This window comes from Hypanus sabinus, chromosome 18 (genome assembly GCF_030144855.1).
Source record: "Hypanus sabinus isolate sHypSab1 chromosome 18, sHypSab1.hap1, whole genome shotgun sequence".
In the NCBI taxonomy this organism is placed as follows: Eukaryota; Metazoa; Chordata; class Chondrichthyes; order Myliobatiformes; family Dasyatidae; genus Hypanus; species Hypanus sabinus.
In genome coordinates this window covers 55,260,890-55,280,740 of record NC_082723.1, presented here as the reverse complement: position 1 = coordinate 55,280,740, position 19,851 = coordinate 55,260,890, and the positions used below count along the sequence as shown (strand labels likewise).

At 44.9% G+C, this 19,851-nt stretch overlaps 2 protein-coding genes across 5 annotated transcripts in view; both read left to right on the top strand.

Annotated features, from left to right (window-relative positions):
- Positions 1-19,851, top strand: part of LOC132407610 (tetratricopeptide repeat protein 28-like) — a 226,413-nt gene that overhangs the window by 159,012 nt on the left and 47,550 nt on the right. The gene's annotated exons all lie outside the window — the stretch shown is intronic.
- Positions 8,242-9,952, top strand: rnf208 (ring finger protein 208). Its single transcript, XM_059943803.1, has one exon. It carries the CDS (start codon positions 8,242-8,244, stop codon positions 8,977-8,979), a length of 738 nt encoding a protein of 245 aa, XP_059799786.1. The 3' UTR covers positions 8,980-9,952.

Below are 19,851 nucleotides of genomic sequence, written 5' to 3'. Positions count from 1 at the left end.
GCAATAAATATCAAGAACATGAGATGAAGAGTCCTTGAAAGTGAGTCCATAGGTTGTGGGAAGATTTCAGTGATGGGTCAAAAGAAGTTGAATGAAGTTCTCCCCTTTGATTCAAAAGTCTGATGGTTGAGGAGTAATAACTGTTCCTGAACTTGGTGGTGTGAGTCTTGAGGCTCCTGTACTTTCTTTCTGAGGGCAGCTGTGAGAAGAGAGCATGCCCTTGGTGGTGGGATCCTTGATGATGGTTCCATTTAATATTGCAGTATTTATACAGTATACAACCTTAAATTCCTGTTCTTCACAGACAGCCATGAAAACAGAAGAGTACCCCAAAGAATGAATGAAATAAAAGGTTAGAACCCTAAAGCACCCTCTCCCCCTCCCACACAGAAGCAAAAGCAAAGCATCCACCCTCCCCACTTATTTCAGCAGAAGCTTCAACACTCACCACTCACCAAACAAGCAATAGCAAAATCCCCAAAGAGAAGCCCATGATCTGCAATCCTACAAAGACTAGTTGTTCACTCAGGACAGAAAGGTGTCACCCCTTTTCCACCGTGAGAGGAGAAACAAAACAGCTCGCTGATTATGATGTTACAGTCTGCCGTGTCGCTTTTATTCCAAGTTCTCCAACTCGAGAATCAGCAGCAGACTCTCCCCCACCATCGAGAGAGAGATCACTTGAGCACAGAGGCCTGTAAGAGCCTTGTTCGCAGTGTTCTGTTTCTCCCACGATTCCTCAGTTGGCGACACTGGCATGGAATCAGTTTGTCACAGGGCCTTACTCGGAAGGCACGCGACTTCCAGGCCGCATCCTGAAGATACTAAGAAATGGCTGGACGGTAAGCTCCATAAGTGGGAATCACTGCTGTAAAGAAGCACAGTTTGACTCCGACAGATGGACGCTGCTTTCCTGCGACAACACTTCGTGTAGATGTGCTCAATGGCAGGAAGGGCTTTATCCGTGATGGACTGGGCCATATCCAGTACCTTCTGCTGTAGAATTTTCCATTCAAAGGCATTGGTGTTTCCATATCATATTGTCAATATACTCTCCACTACACATCTATAGAAATTTGTCAACGTTTTAGATGTCATGCCAAATCTTTGCAGTCTCTGAAAGAAGCAGAAGTGCTGCCATGCTTTCTTTGTAACTGCACTTGCATGCTGGGCCCAGGACAGGACCTCCGAAATAATACCAACCAGTTATAAAAAAAGTGAGTAGAGCAGGGGACTAAGCACATAGCCTTGTGGTGCACCTCTGCTGATGGATATTGTGGAGGAGATGTTGTTGCCAATCTGTACTGACTGGTGTTTGCAAGTGAGGAAATCGAGGGAACCTAAGTTTAGGGTAAGACGAAAGATTTAAAGGGGACCTGCGGGATATCTTTTTCACACACTGGGTGGGTGGTGAGTACTTGGAACAAGCGACCAGAGGAGTGGCGGGGCCCGGAAGGATATAAGCCAAGCACTAGCTTATGGGCACCATTCTCACATGAACTGGTTGGAATTAGGAGCCTATATCTGTGTGGTACTGATCTATGATTCTACGTCTTCTAAAAAAGGAAATCCAAACCTTCACTGCCGATAGTTTCTTACCACCTCTGTCACCGAGTTATCAAGCAGTGTTTTCCTCTTAAATGATAACCAACCCCTACCCCCACATCCCACAGTTTGTCAGCATAGGCAATTATATTTACATTTATCTGAATACTTCCTGTGTAACACTGAACACTGAAGGTGCAGGCATATCCACTAATCAGATTATTTGTCCCAAAACACCTCCAGAAGCTGAGCTAGAGTACTCCCTTGGGAACAAAATCTAATTTCACAATTGTATCATAATGTACTGTAAATTCAACCAAAATTCCTGTCAAGAGCAAATACTGCTGGTAAAAATATCAAAATGTCTATATCCAATTTGCGGAGCTGTGTTTCTGAGTGTAGTACTGATTGGTTCTATCACCCAGTCAGAATCAGAATCAGTACACAAAAAATTAAGAGGCCAATATGAACTGCAGCCCAATCCATAAATCTCAAAATTTTGTTAACATATCCGAGTGCATCGGGACCCAGTGGCCACTCCAAGGGCAGTAACACAAACCAGCAGCCTCTCCGAGGGTAGCGACTCCAACGAGTAGCCCCTCCAACCAAGGGCAGCGACATGAACTAGCAGCCCCTCTGAAAACTACTCACCTTCCTCTGCATTTGCCTTGATGTCTTAACCTTCCTCAACACCTTAGTCAGCATAAAATGTAGTCGATGATGGCCCCTTGTTTCGTCTCTGAGCTTCTCCTCAAGGTAGCTTGGGCTCGCTCTTCTCTCCTGGAGTTCTCTCAGGGATGGTAGAGCGCTAGCTCACTTGATCAAACTACAGACTGTAAGTCACAGTCACCAACAGTTTCAAAAACAAAATAAAAAGATAAAGAGAATAAGTAGAAGACCCTGAATAGCTGGAATGATTGACTATCTAAAAGGTGTTGCCCAAGGAATAGTTGATCACTTGACTAGAACCAGTTCTTTATTGCCTCAGAGTACTCTGTATTTGGTTCTTATTGGCATGATGTTTTAATCCCTGGTTCGGGAAGGGTAAGACAAGGGACACAAACCAATCTTCATACAGGGATCAGAAGTGAAGAGAGTAAACAATTTCAAGTTCCTGATTGTCAATATCTCTGAGGACATAACCTGGACGCAACATATTTATGCAGCTACAAAGAAGGCAAGACGGTGGCTATATTATTGCATTAGGGGTTTGAGGAGATTTAGTTTGTCAACTAAAACACCCAAGAATTTCTACAAATATACCATGGAGAACATTCTGACTGGCAGCATCACTCTTTGGCACAGTGGGGGGTTGCTGCTGCACAAGATCAAAATCAGTTCCAGAAACTTGTAAAATGAGTCAACTGCATCATTGTCATTGCCTCCATTGTTTCCAAGACATCTTCAAGGAGCGTGCCTTCAGACGGTGGTGTCCATCATTAAGGTTTCTCACCAGCCAGGACATGCCCTCTTCACACTGTTACCATCTGGAAGGAAGTACAGAAGCCTGAAGGCACACACTCAGTAATTCAGGAACAGCCTTTACCCCTCTGCTATCCAATTTCTAAATGGACTTTGAACACAGGAACTCAACCTCACTACTTTTTTTACTTCTGTTAGTTTTGCACTACTTATTTTAATTTAACTATTTAATAGTCATGTTTATTTATTATTTAACTATTCAATAAGAATGCAAACAAAATGTTGGAGGAACTCAGCAGGCCAGGTAGCATCTATGGAAGAAGTACTGTTGATGTTTCAGGCCGAGCCCCTTTAGCAGGGGTGGAGAAAAGAACAGATGAGGGGTACACTTAAAAGCTGAGGGGAGGGGAAGGATTAGGAGAAACACGAAATGCTAGGTGTAAGTACAGAGCTGGGAAGTTGATTGGTGAAAGAGGCAGGGCTGGAGAAGGGGGAGTCTGATAGGAGAGGTCAGGAGACATGGAAGAAAGAAAAGGGGGAGGAGCACCAGAGGGAGTTGTTGGACAGGCAAGAAGATAAGGTGAGGGAAGGAAAAGGGGATGGGAAATGGTGAAGGAGGTGGGGGTCATTACTGGAAGTTCGAGAAATCGATGTTCATGCCATCAGGTTGGAGGCTACCCGGACAGAATATAAGGTGTTGTTCCTCCAACCTGAGTGTGGCCTCATCGCAACAGTAAAGGAGGCCATGGACTGACATATCAGAATGGGAATGGGAAGTGGAATTAAAATGGATGGCCACTGGGAGAGCCCACTTTTTCTGGCAGAAAAATACCCAATGTAACTCAGTTTTTTCTCTATTTATTTATGATGTATTTCATTTTACTGTTGCCATTAAGCTAATAAATTTCACGACGTATGTCAGTGATATTAAATCTGATTCTGATCTGATTCATTGGGCCTTTGAGTTCATTAGTTTATTATGGCTTCTTTATTTTTTGTGTCGTTATTCTCGTTAATTTAATTACGTATCTTTGGGGATTTGTAAAGCACTGAATGTGACATGGCAATACTACTCTTCAGATTTGCATCTAATAATTCAAATTACATACAGGGCATAGCTCTCTCTACACAGTTTCACAAGGCACCTTCAGCTCAGCTTGGGTTATTGTCCTTAGTCACCTTCGTTGTTTTATCAGGGATTCTCAGTTAAGCCTGAAATGAATACTACTGTAGCCCCTCTGTTGGCCCTAGAAGGTTACTTCCCAAAATACTAGTATCATACATTGTTTATCTTCTCGATACCATCTAATATGGTAATTTTCTGTTCAAAGCCAAATTATGCCAGTTTACAAGTACTCTTGTGTAGCCCTCAAAGTTCAAAGTAAATTAATTGTCAAAGTACTACATACAGTATATGTCACCATATGCAACCCTGAGATTTATTTTCTTGCAGGCATTCAGGGTACAAGAAACACAATAGAATCAGTGGAAAACCACCCACAACAGGATGGACAAACAATATATATGCAAAAGACAACAAACAGTGCAAATACATAAACAAAAAAATAAATAATAATAATAATCACCGATAGAAGAGCATGACCCTCTGTGGAAGACATCCCCACCATCAAAGTTGGAGACTTCTTCCCAGAATCAGAGGGGTCCCCTGTGGCAATACAGGACCAGGGGGTTAACATAACAAAATTACCAAGAACATATAATAAAAGATCAACAAATGTCAGGTGAAACTGGAAACAATCCAACACATTACAGGATACTGCAGCAGTTTAACTCAATCTGATTACTTACACAGAGACAAGCAAGTGGAAGCATCATTCATCAAAATTGTGCTTTAAAATACAAACTAATAACGGACACCCCATACCTAACTATAAATACAAGCCTGATCCAGTTTTAGAGTCGGAGTCCTACAGATTATCTTATGGCTGATCCATATTACAAATAAGCCAATCCATAATAACTGTCCAGGTATAATATTACAAGACAAACAAGCAAGAACAACTTACTTATTAGATATAGCCATTCCAAACACACATAACATTTAGAAATCAATAAGTGAAAGCCATCAGAAATATGCTGAATTAAAAGAGGAAATTGAAAGATTATGGAACATAAACATTGTCCTGATAGTAATATCTACAACTGGTATCATCACAAATTCACTACACAATAGCATTAACAGAATAGTAAATAAATAAACAATACATTCAAAGAACATGAGACAAAGAGTCCTTTAAAGTAAGTTCATAGGTTATGGGAACAGTGCAGTGATGAGGCAAGGGAGGTTGAATGAAGTTATCCCCTCTGTTTCAAGAGCCTGAAGGCTGAGCTGTAACTGTATAACTGTGCAGCATAACTGTTCCTGAACCTAATGGTGTGACTCTGTGTAGATGTGCTCAGTGGTAGGGAGGGCTTTACAAGCTTTTCCATTCAAGGGCATTGGTGTTTCCATATGAGACCATGATGCAAACAGACAATATACTCTCCACAATACTTCTATAGAAGCTTGTCAAAGTTTTAGCTGGCATGCTGAATCTTTGCAAACTTCTAAGAAAGTTAGTGCCCTGCTATGTTTTCTTCGTAATGGCACTTACATGCCGGACCCAGAACAAATCCTCCGAACTGATTTAAATTTGCTGACCCTCTCCACCTAGGATCCCCAGATGAAGACTGACTCAAGGACCTCCAGTTTCATCGTCTTGAAATCACTAATCAGCTCCTTGCTCTTGCTGACATTGAGTTCAAGGTTATTGTGGCACCTCTCAGCCAGATTTTTAATCTCCCTCCTATATGCTGATTTCTCACCACCTTTGATGCAGCCAATGGCAGTGGTGTCATCAGCAGCTTTAAATATGGCATTGGAGCTGGGAATAACCACACAGTCATAAGTATAAATGGAGTAGAGCAGGGGGGCTAGGCACATGGGCTTGTGGTGCACCTGTGCTCATGGAGATTGTGGAGGAGATGTTGTTGCCAATCTGAGCTGACTGGGGTCTGCAAGTGAGGAAATCAAGGATCCAATTGCACAGGGAGGTATTGAGGCGGAAGTCTTGAAGCTTATGGATTAGCTTTGAGGGGATGAGGGTATTGAATACTGAGTAGTAGTCAATGAAGAGCATTCTGATGAATGCATCATCGTTGTCTAGAAGTTGTAGGGTTGAGTGAAAAAGCAATGAAACGGCATTTGCTGTTGACCTGTTGTGACGGTAGGCAAACTGGAATGGATCCAAATCGCTTCTCAAGCAGGAGTTGATATATTTCATCACTAACCCTTCAAAGCACCTCATCACAGTGGATGTAAGTGCTATTGGATGAGAGTCATTGGGGCAGGCTATCACTTTCTTCTAAGGAACACCTCTAATTGAAGCCTGCTTGAAGTAGATGGGTAATGCTGAAGTGAGAGGTCAAAGATATGAGTGAACAGTCCAGCCAGTTGAATAGCACAGGTCTTTAGTACTCAGCCAGGTACCCATCTGCCCTCTGACCTCTCATTAACAAGGCGCTTTTGCTTACAGAACTGTCGCTTACTTGGTATTTTTCAAACTATTCTCTGTAAACTCTAGAGACTGTTGTGCATTAAAATCCTGGGAGATCAGCAGTTTCTCTGATACTCAAAGCACCCCATCTGGCACCAACAATCATTCCACAGTCAAAGTTAGTTAGTTCGCATTTCTTCCCCATTCTAATGTTGGTCTCAAGTACTGAACCTCTTGACCATGTCTGCGTGCTTTTATACATTGAGTTGCTGTCATATGATTGGCTGATTAGATATTTTGCTTTAACGAGCAGGTGTACAAGTGTACCTAGTGGTCACTGAGTGCTTGTGTCTCACATTTGTTCTTACTGGCCCAAACCTCTGTCTTGTTGCCTGTTTCCATGTCTGAGGGCCTCTGTGCTGTAGGGGGCTGCTAACCTCAGTCAATCTTTCATTCATGTTATTATTAGTAAGTGTTTGAAACATGCTTGGAGTTCATTTTCACAGATTCTCTATTCACCTTTGTTTACTCTGCTGATTTTTGAAAACCGTGGCCCTTCTTCCCTTCTCAATGAATTACCATTTGCTTTTATTGCTCTTTGTAGCACTCACGAGATTACACCACTTCAAGCCCATTAAATTTGAAATTCTAATGTTCACAAATGCTCAGGAAACGTCATTGTGTCAGGAAATTTTGAGTGTAAAATACGTCAATCAGTCTGGCTTCTAAGGTGCCTCGGAACAAATATACTGCCTCTTCACAATTGCCTGTTAGCAGAAGCTGAGACAGTGTGTGTGCCAGGACAAAGCAATCAACACTGAGCACAGCGGAGAATGGAGGGGTTAAGTGCGAACTATCCAGAGGTGACCTCGCAGACAAGGAGGGTGTGAAGTGCTCGGGGGAATAGCTGGTGCTGCCTTCTCTTGCAGTAACAGCACTGAGCCACTGTGACTCAGGAAGGAAATGGCAACAGCATCATCCTCTGCTTTCTCAGCATTGATTGCACCACAGCAAGAGCTCTTTGAAGGTTAGACGGATGAATGAAAAGGAAAGCCACAGAGGCTCGCTTCAGCTGCAGAGCTAGCCTGTGCCGGAGGACTGGGGCCTGAAGCCCTCGCTCAGTGCTGAATGAGAGAAATGTGAGCTCGCTGCAGTGCTGCGGTGCATCTGCAGACAACACTGCCATCCGAGGTAAACAGAGGGCTCGGGGAGACAGAGCTGGAGTGAGGAAACAAACTGCAGAGCAGCCACTGCCCTGACTGTCAGCACGGAGACACGCACCTTGCTGGAGGGGAGAAGGCTGGGCTCCGTTCGGAGCTGGAAGCGGCGGATGGTCGCCGAGTGCAGGTAATGTGATTGGAGCAAAGCATCTCCAGGCTCCCTGCTCCCTGCCTGAGCAATCCCTTCAGTGGGGGAGCGCCACTCGTTCGGTGCTGTCACACAGGCTTCATCTGTAACATGTTTGCACTGCGTGCCTCATATTGCAGCACTCGCTGCCATTAGGAGGGTGAGAGAAGGAGAAGTCAGACTTAGCCGTCGTGAGGCTGACACTGACAGCACCTGTCAGCCCAGCTCGGTAAACATCAGAGCGTTTGGAACTGATGAGGACTGTGCAGAAGGTTCGCAATGCTTCCTGCTGACTGTGTTGCAGCCTGACTCTGTTGAATGGAAAGTGAAAGGTGCTGGCGTACAGAGGAATGCTGCCGGGGTGCAGGCATGGGTAGACGGTGTGGTGAGTGCAGCCCCAGCCTGTGAACCAGGCCACCCAGCTGCAGCTATGGCGTGCCTGAAGCAGCAGCAGGCCGCCATCAAGATGGAGGCCGTGAAAATCGCGCCGGCGGAGAAGTTTGCAGAGTGCCCAACCTCGCAGGCCCGCTACGGGCCCTCGCAGTGCACCCGGGACCCCCCGCTCGTTGGCAAGTGTGCCTGGCCCCTGGAGTCGGAGATCATCGCCAACCAGGCCTGCGCCGAGGTGTCGGCACTGGAGAAGTCACGGAGCCCCAGCGGGCTGGCCAGGACTCCGCCGCGCACCGAGAAGTTTAGCCAAGGCCACCGCAAGGCCAGCGCTGAGATGTGCTTCCACCACCAGACACCTTCGGATGAGGTCATCGTCAACCAGTACGTGCTCCACCAGTCGGCCACCTCAGAGCCCCTGGAATGCCCCACCTGCGGTCACGTGTACAACGCCACCAACAAACGCCCGCGGATCCTCTCCTGCCTGCACTCGGTGTGCGAAGAGTGCCTGCAGATCCTCTACGAGTCCTGCCCCAAGTACAAGTTCATCTCCTGCCCCACCTGCCGCCGTGAGACCGTCCTCTTCACCGACTATGGCCTGGCCGCTCTGGCCGTCAACACCAGCATCCTAGCCCGACTGCCGGCCGAGGCCCTCACCGCCAACCCAGGTCAGTGGGGCGGAGAGGCGGACCGCAGCTGCTACCAGACCTTCCAGCAATACTGCGGGGCAGCCTGTAGCTGCCAGCTCCGGAACCCACTGTCCTCCTGCACCATCATGTAGAAGGCCTCGCTCCCAGAGTAGCACTGACGACCGATCGGAGAAGGATTACTCCAAGACTGAGCAACTTGCTGTGTTTTCTCAGCACCCTTATGGTAAATTACCTATGACTGAATTATCTCATCTGGGAATTTCTGTGTTTTCTGTGAAATCAAAGATATCCAATTCAGACTGGCAAGTATTATGCGGTCCTGATAATTTTGCTTGAGAGCAGCATTGCTAAGCTACCTGCACAAACTTGACTCTGACCTCGGAACTGCTTTCTCCACCCCAGTATTATACAATGCCTAAAACCATCGCCAAAGCATCGTCTTAAAATGATGCCTGCTACTGTTCAGTAAAGCTTAATATGTTCTAGGTCCATGCTTCGGTATTCAGACCCATTCCAGCCCCGGCTCAGCCCTGTGTGCTTAATCCTTAACCAGGATGCCGAGTCTGCAAGGGCATTTTTTTTTATCTAAATTTTAGATTTTGATCTTTAGATGGAGAGGAAAGGGTTTCACAGCACTTAATTTTAACTGCAGACGTCCTTGTCTAAGCCACAAGCTTGTGGCTAACAGCCCTGACGTCAAAAGCACATCGTAAGCTTTTTTTGCAGTTTCAGCCCAAAGAAGCACCGTGCGTGAGCCCGCCCCGCGGCCAACGGCTCTGGCGGTGCCAAGCAGCAAAGGGTTAATGTCTATTTGTTTCCAGATCAGCCATCAGTCAGAGAATCCCGATAATGAAGTCAGCTTTCACCAGAGGACTGTGATTATTTTAACTCCTTCCCCTACTCCAAACATCTGGTCCTTGACTCCATTCCGCCACTGACACATCTAGGGCACAACATGATGGACAGGTCCTTGTCTTCATCATTATCCAATGTGTATGGAGCACCTGCTGCCAAAGGTAACAGTGCTTGGAGTAACCATGAACAGCACTAGGAACATAAAGAATGTTTCTTTATTGATTGTATTCTGTGAATAAACTATATCAGACCTTCTACTTGTATTCATGCTACTTAAGTGATAATGGGGGTTAAGTAGACAATGCTGGCACATCTTCCGGCAAAGGATTAAACTTGTGGCAATGACTGGTGTACACTGGTGCACCACAGTGGGGTATCTAAGGGGTCCTCACCCCCTGCTCCTGTTTCACACCGCATGCCAAATAATCATTGGGAATTGTGTTGCAGTGTGATAGAATGCACAAGACAAGATGCTGGCTAAAGTCTGGGGGAGTGGGGTGGGGGAACAGGAGATTTGGGCTAAACATTGGAGGAAGCAGGGTGAACATCACAGGCACTGGGATGAGAGCCAGTGGTCATCGGTTCTGTAATGCAGGCCACACTCTGGATACCACAGGTACATCTCACAGTGTGCTGGTTCAGCCTTCCAAGACAGTAGAAGATTCAACCACCTCCACAGAGTTTATCATGTAGGATGGGAATGGCAGGGTAAAGCTTAAATATTTCTGAACATTGTTTCAATATCTTAGGATGTGGTTTGATCACTTTCAGATATGGTGGGGCATTGTAAGGCCTCATTTGAATATTCACATTGTAGAATGCATATTAAGAGAGCAAGATGAGCACTAAATTGACCAAGAAGAGCTTCAGTGTGCAGACTGAGAAAAGCAGGGCACAGTGCAAGTACTGTGGGTACCAATTAATAACACAAGATGCAAGTTGTGTATAAATAGTTGAGAATGCAAGCCAAACAGTACAGGAAGTAGAAAAAAAACTTCAGAGTGCAGTTTGATTTAAATCGGGTAGAAATTATCCCGATACAAGTCATTCAATATTGGATTTTTTTCAGAATACAGTCTGAGTACTTCAGGGACATTACATAAGAGCAGGAGTATTTCTGGGTGCAGTTTCAGAATATTATTGAGAACTTCAATGCAGCTTAATTATTGTCAGGTTTGGTTTTGCTTCATAATTCAGTAATTCAGCATAAAGCTTAAATCCATTTAGAGTTTGTCAAAGCACTTTTCAGTATTTGAGGGTGTAGATAGGGTCAATAAAGGAAAGGCAAGCATTACAAAGTGCAGGTTAAATATAGCAAGGTCTGCACTGTTTATCAGGAGAAGGAGGGTAAGCTTAGCGTGATACGGTTTGAGCATTATTTCAGAAGACATTGTGCACTTTTCATGTTGCATGTTGGAAATCTTAGAGTGCACACAGTACTTCAGAGGCTAAACAAAATTCAGGATGTTATTTGAATATTTAAGAGTGTTGTCTGAGGACTTCAGGATAGAAGTTGATTATGTTAGGAATTTCTTTGACTGTTATAAAGCTGGGCTTCTGTCATTCAACATGTGGTTTCAGTATTTCAGGGTAGAATCTGAATGTTTCAGCATTTGTTCAATATTCTAGAGGGAAGTTTAATTATTATGGAATTAAACTTCAATATTTCAGGATGCAGACCAGAGATTAGTTTGCAATGTGTAGTCAGGTTCACCAGAGTACTGTTGAAGTATTTAAGTTTTTTTTTGGTATTTATTGCAGTTTGAATAATTTTTGGTTCACCCTAAGTATTGTAAAATATGAAATAAAACTAGAAATGCTAGAAATATTCAGGATGTCAGGTAGTGCAAGCAGAATCTTTAACTAAAGTTACTTCTAAGAAAAAGTAACAGAATTCCCATTACCTCATAATTCTTCTGGAGACACAGCCTGGCCTGACTACTTCCAGTTTTTATTTCAGATTAACACCATCTCAGTGTATTTTGCTTTTCGATTATAAGAAATGGTGAGTTTTTTTCCCATATTTGTGTTTATCGGGGTGTATTTCAATTGTTTCTGCTTTTCATATAAGTATTTTAGGCTGAGAAATGTCTCATGGAGTTTGAGCATTCAAAATCTATCCTGAATTCCCTGAGCTGCAGTGTCAATATTACAGGGTGCAGTTGATACGGCAGTTGATAATATTGCAAGTCACAGACGTGTTCTGTGGGTGTACAATAAATATTGCAGAGTACAGCTGACTGGCTTTATATTCAAATTGAGAAGTTAATATTATTTTTAAAAATCAGAAAATGTAAAATAACTAAAAGTAAAATTAGTTTAAAAGCCTAAAGACATTAGGCTAAAATTATGTAAAATTTTCCCTTGTTCCCTAATTTGATGCTATAAATACCACTGAAGTCAAAATGATCTTGGTGCCACATCCAACATGGACCCCAGGAGTTATTGTCTAGTGCAATGCCAGGGAATTCCAGCTAGACTGAGCTCTCATGCAAGACTCCACAGGGAATGGATCAGACATCACCAGCAACAGAGCAAGCTGACAGATTCACTCCCACTCTGCTAGTAGGTGCCACACTTCAGTGTGTCACAGCACACACAAAACTACTGAAGCTTAATAGCTCTGCGCCAGCTGTTCCTATTGGTGAATTTCAGCGTATCTCGTCCTGGTATTGAAGAATCCTTAAATATTTAAGGGACTCCTAAATCTTTAAGTGAGCTGATATTTCTGAGCTCATCCAGCAATTCAGGGATCATTGAATATTCTTTTTTAGAGTTTGAGAATTTCAGTGTGTACTGTATACCCAATACTGTGTAATGTAGTTAGAAGATTATTGTGCAGATTGAATATTAGGGACTCCTAAGTTACGAAAGGAGCTGAAAATTCAGAAGTCATCCAGCAATTCAGGGATAATTCAGTATTTTCATTTAAAGTACACTGAATACTGGTACTGTAGTTTCAGCATTATTAACACATTGAATATTTAAAGGGTAGTTCTACAGAACACAGGAAGAGTATTACAGAGCGTGGTCTGATTATTACAGCATGCAATTGTATTTTGCAATGTTAAATTTCACTATTTAAAGAAAAAGTGTACTTCAGGAAACACTGGGTGGGGTTGTACTGGGGCCTGCCTGGCTAGGCTTGAGGTCATCTTGCAAAGTGGAGGTGGATGCTAGGCCTCAGCTCACTGCTGTCAGTGGCCTTTGAACTGCTTATTTAGTAAACCGGAGGAAGACTGCCGATGCTGGAACTCCAAAGCAACACACAACATGCTGGCATCTTTCCCTTTCCTTCGGCCTGAAGGAGGTCTCAGGCCAAAACGTTGACTGTTTATTAATTTCCATAGATACTCCCTGACCTGCTGAGTTCCTCCAGCATTGCTTATTTAATACAGCTGATATTTTAAAAAGTCATAGGTGAATAGAGAATTGATAGATTCAGGACAGAAAAAGGCCATCTGGTCCATCATGCCTAGGCCAGCTATCAAGTACCCATCTGTACTAATCCTTTTTACTGCATAAAGCTTAAATAATAAAAACATAAAATCGTATTTCCTTGCAACACAAAAGGAGGAGATTTGGCCCTAAAGGGAGTCCCCAAATCCCTGTTAGATGCTGGAGTTAGAAAATTGCTGGAGTTCCCAGAGCATTTACGGTACAATTGGACCGTGTGCTGCCCAGCACAAAACTTGGATCACGTAACACAAAGCTTCTGTGCAATGGCCACGTGATCCAGTTTCAGTGGCGATTAAAACTTTAAAGGAATCGGAGCAGTTAGATTGCCCTCAGATGGTCATGGGCTCCTGTGTAGATGTGAGGTACTAAACACAGAACCCTGGCAATGACCACTGGTGACCAATGCCGTCGTGTTCGGTGAACATCTGCAGATCTCACAGGCCTGGGCAGACTGCATCCTCACAACTTTAAGGGACCTCTCTGAGCATGATCTAACAAACTACTTCCAGTGAATAGATCAAAATTTGCAAGACGGATTTTCTCTTAAATCACAAGACGCAGCTGTGTAAACAAGGATCACTCTCTGTAGGTCAGTGCACTGCAGTGAGCCACTTGACGTAAGTAGTCTGGAAACTGGTCATCATATTAATACCGACAATGACTAGATACACAATGTATATAGGCATATATACCTCTACACCTTGAGTCACCGATACACCAGAAAAAAATATTTGCAATGGGGATCCAAACCAAATGATCATATAGATCTGTGGAAAGTAATAAGCAGAAAACAAGGACTTAGTGTATATATTGACCGTCATTCCCCTCCCTCCACAACACCCAACCTGTCGTGTGCAAACTACAACAGCCCATTTCCCAACATTTGACCACAACCACTGAGTCAATGACTCCCACCTCCCAATACTCAATTACTGCCCATGCCACCTTCCTTGGCTGACTGCTACACCCACCAAAGCACCTCCACCAGTTTCAGAAATTAGCCCTTAGCCCAGCCTAAATGCCAGCTCCTCCCTGCAACTGCAGGGGCAAACCCCCACATCTCCAGTCCCACTATGCTATGTAGTTAACTAACTTTCACTGTATGACCTGTATGAACGGCAGAGCACCCAGTAGCGCGTTAGCCAACTTGTGGCATTGACCTCTCCATAAGCAGGCTCCCAAAATCTCATGGTACCTTCTGTGTCTTTTAGGATGTGGTCTGTGTATATCAGGGAGCAGTTTGTATTTTTCTAGTTGCCTTGTCCACCTTTTTTTCTTCAGACACATCAATATTCTTCTCGAAGCCTCTGCCTCCCCTTTGTGGTGAGGTAGAGGCTGTATTTCTTTGCACGCTTACTGTGTAGTCCCCAGATAAGCTGAGAAAGAGATTGACAAATTCTACATTTTGTGTACACGTGAGCCAGGAGATTCCTGCCTGTGCCATTTCTCCATGTCTTGCACAGACATGCCTCACCTGCATACTTTGGAGACAGAACACACCTCTCAATACCATCCCTATTCAAGCTCGCAATTCTAGATGCTGTTTTGAAATCTAGCTCTAGTGTATTTGGAAGCACGTGTAAATACAACCAGTGGCCACTTTATTAGGCACATCAGTACACCTGCTCGTTATGTAAATATCTAATCAGCCAATCATGTGACAGCAACTCAATGCATAAAAGTATACAGGCATGGTCAAGGGTTTCTCTTGTTGTTCAGACCAAACAACAGAATGGGGAAGAAATGTAATTGAAATGACTTTAACTGTGGAATGATTGTTGGTGCCAGAGGGTTTTGAGTATCTCAGAAACTGCTGATCTAGGATTTTCATGCACAGCAGTATCTAGAGTTTATAGAGAATGGCGTGAGAAACTAAAACCATTCAGTGAGTGGTAGTTCTGTGGGCAAAAATGCCTTGCTAATGATGGAGATCAGAGGAGAATGGCCGGACTCGTCCAAGCTGATGGGAAGGTAACTCAAATAACCATGCATTACAACAGTGGTGTGCATAAGAGCATCTCTGTGTGCACAATATGTCAAACTTTGAAGTGGAAAGGCTACAGCAACAGGAGACCACAAATATACACTCAAAGGCCACTTTATTAGGTCAAGGAGGTACTGACTGTGGGAAAAACAGTCCCATGGCAAAAGGTTTAGAACAAGTCCAAACTAATCACGTTGGCTCAGAGAGTGTCTAATAATATGTCATCTCCCTTGCCACTGGGTGCACATGCAGGAATCAAACTTTGGAAGATTTTTCACTTACAGGACTGAAATTGTTTGATAAAACTTAGGTGATCTCATTAAATAATAAGTTGACTAATTGAAATGGCATTAACAATCAAGCAACACTGCATTTCTAACAGAGCCAACATACAGCAAAAGGAGAGCCTTGTGTTGCTCACACCCAGATTTAGTTATTTTTACCTTTAACTGTGACGGCTTTGTTGGTTAAGCATTCAAAGTAGATGTCAAACGTACTTTACAGCCGGCCAATAACTCCTCAACCTCAGTGATGTTGCCTCCATTCTCTTCACCAGTGTGAATACACACAAAATGTCAGAGCAACTCAGCATGTCAGGCAGCATCTACAGAGAAAATAACCATTTAATGTTAGGGCTGAGATTGTTCAGCTAAGCGTGACCTGCTGAGTTCCCCTGCTATTTTATGTGTGTTGATCCAAATTTACAGCATCTGCAGTCTCTGAGTCCTTCGTCTCTGTGGTGCGTTCTATATCTCCGGCTCTCTGTAGTGGTATCATATAACTCACTTAGACTAGGAGGGTAGCAAACATCTGTTTATTGTGACAGTCAGACAGGACACCTGTATTGAGCAAGATCACTGTACGACACAGTCGTAAGAGGAGAGGGGCGCACCAACCTTCAGTTACCCAGTTACTGGTGCTGCAATCCAATAACACAGTTATTGTAACTCAGTTTTGTACTGTTGTAGCTCAAAACTCAAAACTGAGTATTTCACTAATAAAAAATAATAAAGGAAAATCTTCAGATCTTGGAGTTCTAAAACCTAGGTTAGAAAATCCCAGGAGGTATTCAGCAGGTCAGGCGATTCTGATGAAAGGTAGGTGGTGGGGGGGGGGGGGGATCAATCCCAGTACCTTCCCTTGAACCCACAGCGCCAGACAAATTTGATATACACCTGGGATTGTGGGCTCCTCAGTGAGCTGGTGAGTCAGCGTCATTACAGCACAGAATGAGGTCTTTTGGCCCATAATGTGCTTCTACATGGCAACCAGACCCCTGTTCTTCATCCATTGCCCTGCAAGTTCTGATTCAATTTCATTCTGACATTATTGATCATCTTTCATCACCCTCACAGACAGTGAGACCCAGATCATCATAGCTCACCATGTAAACAGCTTCTTCCTCACATAAATATGCTAATCAAGCCTTCAAAGGATTGGGGTCAATTAATATATTGGCATGGGTAGGGGAGGGGTAACCGACAGGCTATAGAGTGCCAGGGTCAATTGCTTGTTTTTAGATTGGCACTAAGGTGGTCCCAGACTTTGACTATTTATATTCCATATTGATCACTTGACTGAAGGGGCTCAATCACACAGCAGGGAGAAAGGCTCACTGTGCCTATGCCAGCCATCAAATGCTGATCTATACTAACCCTATTTACTTCCACTTGGTCCATATTGCCTAGATACATTTGAACTGTTGTGAGAGTACCAGCTTCCTCCACCCATTCAGCCAATAGTACAACCATCCTCTGGACGGAAAAGTTCCAGCTCAGATTCCCACCAAACCCTGTACCCTTTATCCTAACTCTTTGACCTTTAGTTGTAAACATGTCTATGATGCAGAACAGTTTTTATTACCTTCCCTATCAACGTCTCTCACATTACTATCATTTTATAAACATCCACCATTCCCTGCCCCTACTCTCTGCTGCTCCAGGGAAAACAAATCCAGCTTACCCAGTCTGTCCACATAACTGAAACATTTTATCTTCAGCTGTATCTTAGTGATTCTCCTCTGTCCCCTCTCCCATGCAATCTCATCCTTCCAATAGTGTGGTAGCCAGTACTACACGCAGTATGCTTTCTTCACTACCTTATCCCCTGTGCTTCTGGCATCCTTGAGCTTGAATACTTAGCTCCCACTTTTTTCTCCATTAACCCCACCTTGCCCACTCTATCCCATAACACCCCTTCCACCCACTCCATCCCATAACCCCTCTTGCCCTCTCTGTGCAATAACACCACCACCCATTCCATCCCATAAAGTGTATTGACCTACGCATTTCATCCTGTATTCTCTGCACCCCAAATACTGCTAACATTCCCTAAGCCTGCTGACTCCTAGACCATCATCCAATTCCTCCTTCTAAGCCAGCCCATTCCTTCACAACCCAACTAGTAACATAAACAGCACCAAAATTCCCCAGTCTAACCCATGACGTCAATCTGTCCTTGTTTCAAGGCTCATTTATTAACAAAGTATTTATGCCACATGCAACTCTGAGATTCATCTTCTCCAGGTAGCCACGAAACAACAAACACCATGGAAGTTAGTCCAAAGAGAAACAGCAAAGCCACCCACCACTCACAAAACAGGCAACATCATCACCACCTCCCCCCAAACTCCCCTCCCTCCACAGAAAACATGACAACATTGGCCCTTAAATCCCCCTCCACTGCACAAAACACAACAAGAAGATTGACCCCCAAACCAACACCCCTGCATAAAAACCAGCAAGAACATCAACCCCAAACCCTCTTTTACCCATGTAAAACAACGAGAAAGAACAGGCAAAAACACAGAATATAAAAGCCAATAGACGAGTTCATAGTAAATAGTTCAAATCCATAAGCGCAGAATCTCGGCGACATCATCCAATATCATCGAAGGAGAGAGACGCAGAGGCCTACCCACTGGTGTTAGAACACATAGGTTGTAGAGGGATCCCATGAGCGATCAAAAGGCAGGTAGGCAGGCAGGTTGCCTTCTACATTCCCCAGATTCGAAACCATCCACCCGATGAGCTGGCCTCACCTACCTCCATGGCACTGCTGTGGTTTACAGTGTTCCTCTGGTCCAGCATTCCTATGCCATGACTGAATTCCAGCACAGCATCACTTCATTGCCAAGGTGTTAAGTACAACAGTGCAGATGTGCTGGCCATGGCCCATGCCTCACTCTTTGCCCAACAAGGTGAAGAGCAGAACAAGTATAATCACAGGGGTGAAGATGAGAGACAGGCAGAGCAGTTCCAGCCCGTACAGCAGGAGGATGGAGAACAGGTAGCAGCACGGGCAGGCCTGATCACATCGTGCCAGTGCGTTCACGAGCCACAGCGGGTAACGTAGGCACGGCAAATAACCACAGCGCCGTGTGGTCCGCAGCCGCTGTTGGAAGCCCTGCTCTAGCCAGCTGCACAGCCCCCTCTGGGATGCAGCGTGCGCTGGCGTCTCAGCCAGCCCGTCAGCCCTGCCTGCCTGCGACTGGCTCAGGAAAGTCGTCTCCTCCTGGAGCTGGCGGATCTCCCACTCGGGCATCGGGGTTCTCTGGCGACACACAGGGCAGCGAATCTGGCTGCTGTTCCTCGCAGTCGCTTTCTCCATAATGGTCTTCACACAGCTGCCGCAGAAGCTGTGGTTGCAGTTCAGCTGGGCCTGTTTGTGAGCATCTGAGTCAAATGGCTCGGTACAGACAGGGCATTCCCACTCCATGTCCCCAGGTGTGACACCAGCGGTTTGGGCCACGACAGATGCATTGCAGCTCAGCTCACCATTCCCGGTCCTGAGATCACTGTTTGCTACACAGACCTCTGCCTGTCCTCTTCCAGCAGCAAGGCCCACCTCTCCAGCCAAGGACACCTCGCAGTCAATGACCGAGAACTCCCACAGGTCCTTCCCCATGGCAGGCAACAGAGCTGCATCATCAGGGTCCATCAGGCACTCTCCTGAGCCAGCTCCATTCCCTTCCTGCCATCCCCTCTCATTTGTCATGGGATTAGGCTGGAAAGAAAAGCAACCCTGGCCCTGGTTTTCCACTGACAATGTGCTGATTGGAGCATCTTCCTCACCGGCCTGTTTCTCGATAAGGTTACCCACATTGGAGGGAACGGTTATATTTACTGTTGGCAGTGTGTAGACATCTCTTTCAATGGCATTGTCTCTGTAACTCTCAGATGCACAGGTACCTTGGGCTTTCTCTTTCTCTCGAGCATCATTCTCCTTGGCTTCAAATCCACATACCCTGGTGGTTTGTCTCATCACCTCATGGTCCCTACTGGGTTCAACGATCCAGTTCTTTAATTCCTGTTTCTCAGGAGGGTGTGGCGGGTGTGAAGGTACTGCTTCTTTCTCAGTCCTCTTCGGATAAATCCATTCCTTAAATAGTGTACTCCCCTCTCCTTTACTGTTAGATCCGGTCGCTTTTGCACATGTGCTGGAAGTCGTATCGTTGTGAACTCCAGCACTCCTGTGAGCCTCTGTGATGTCCGCTTTCACCAGAGCTCCTTCCTTCTGATCCAGAGACTGGCTCACAGCTCCGGCTCGCCCAGCCCTTCTCACATCAGCCTCTGGCCTCAGACCCTCGGTGTCCTTTGGCCCATTGCAACCTTCTGTACTCATGGTCCCTCCCAGCAAGCTGGCCTCATTACCAGACTCACCAAGAATCTCAGCGCTTGCCTGCGTCACTGGGTAGCTGCCATCA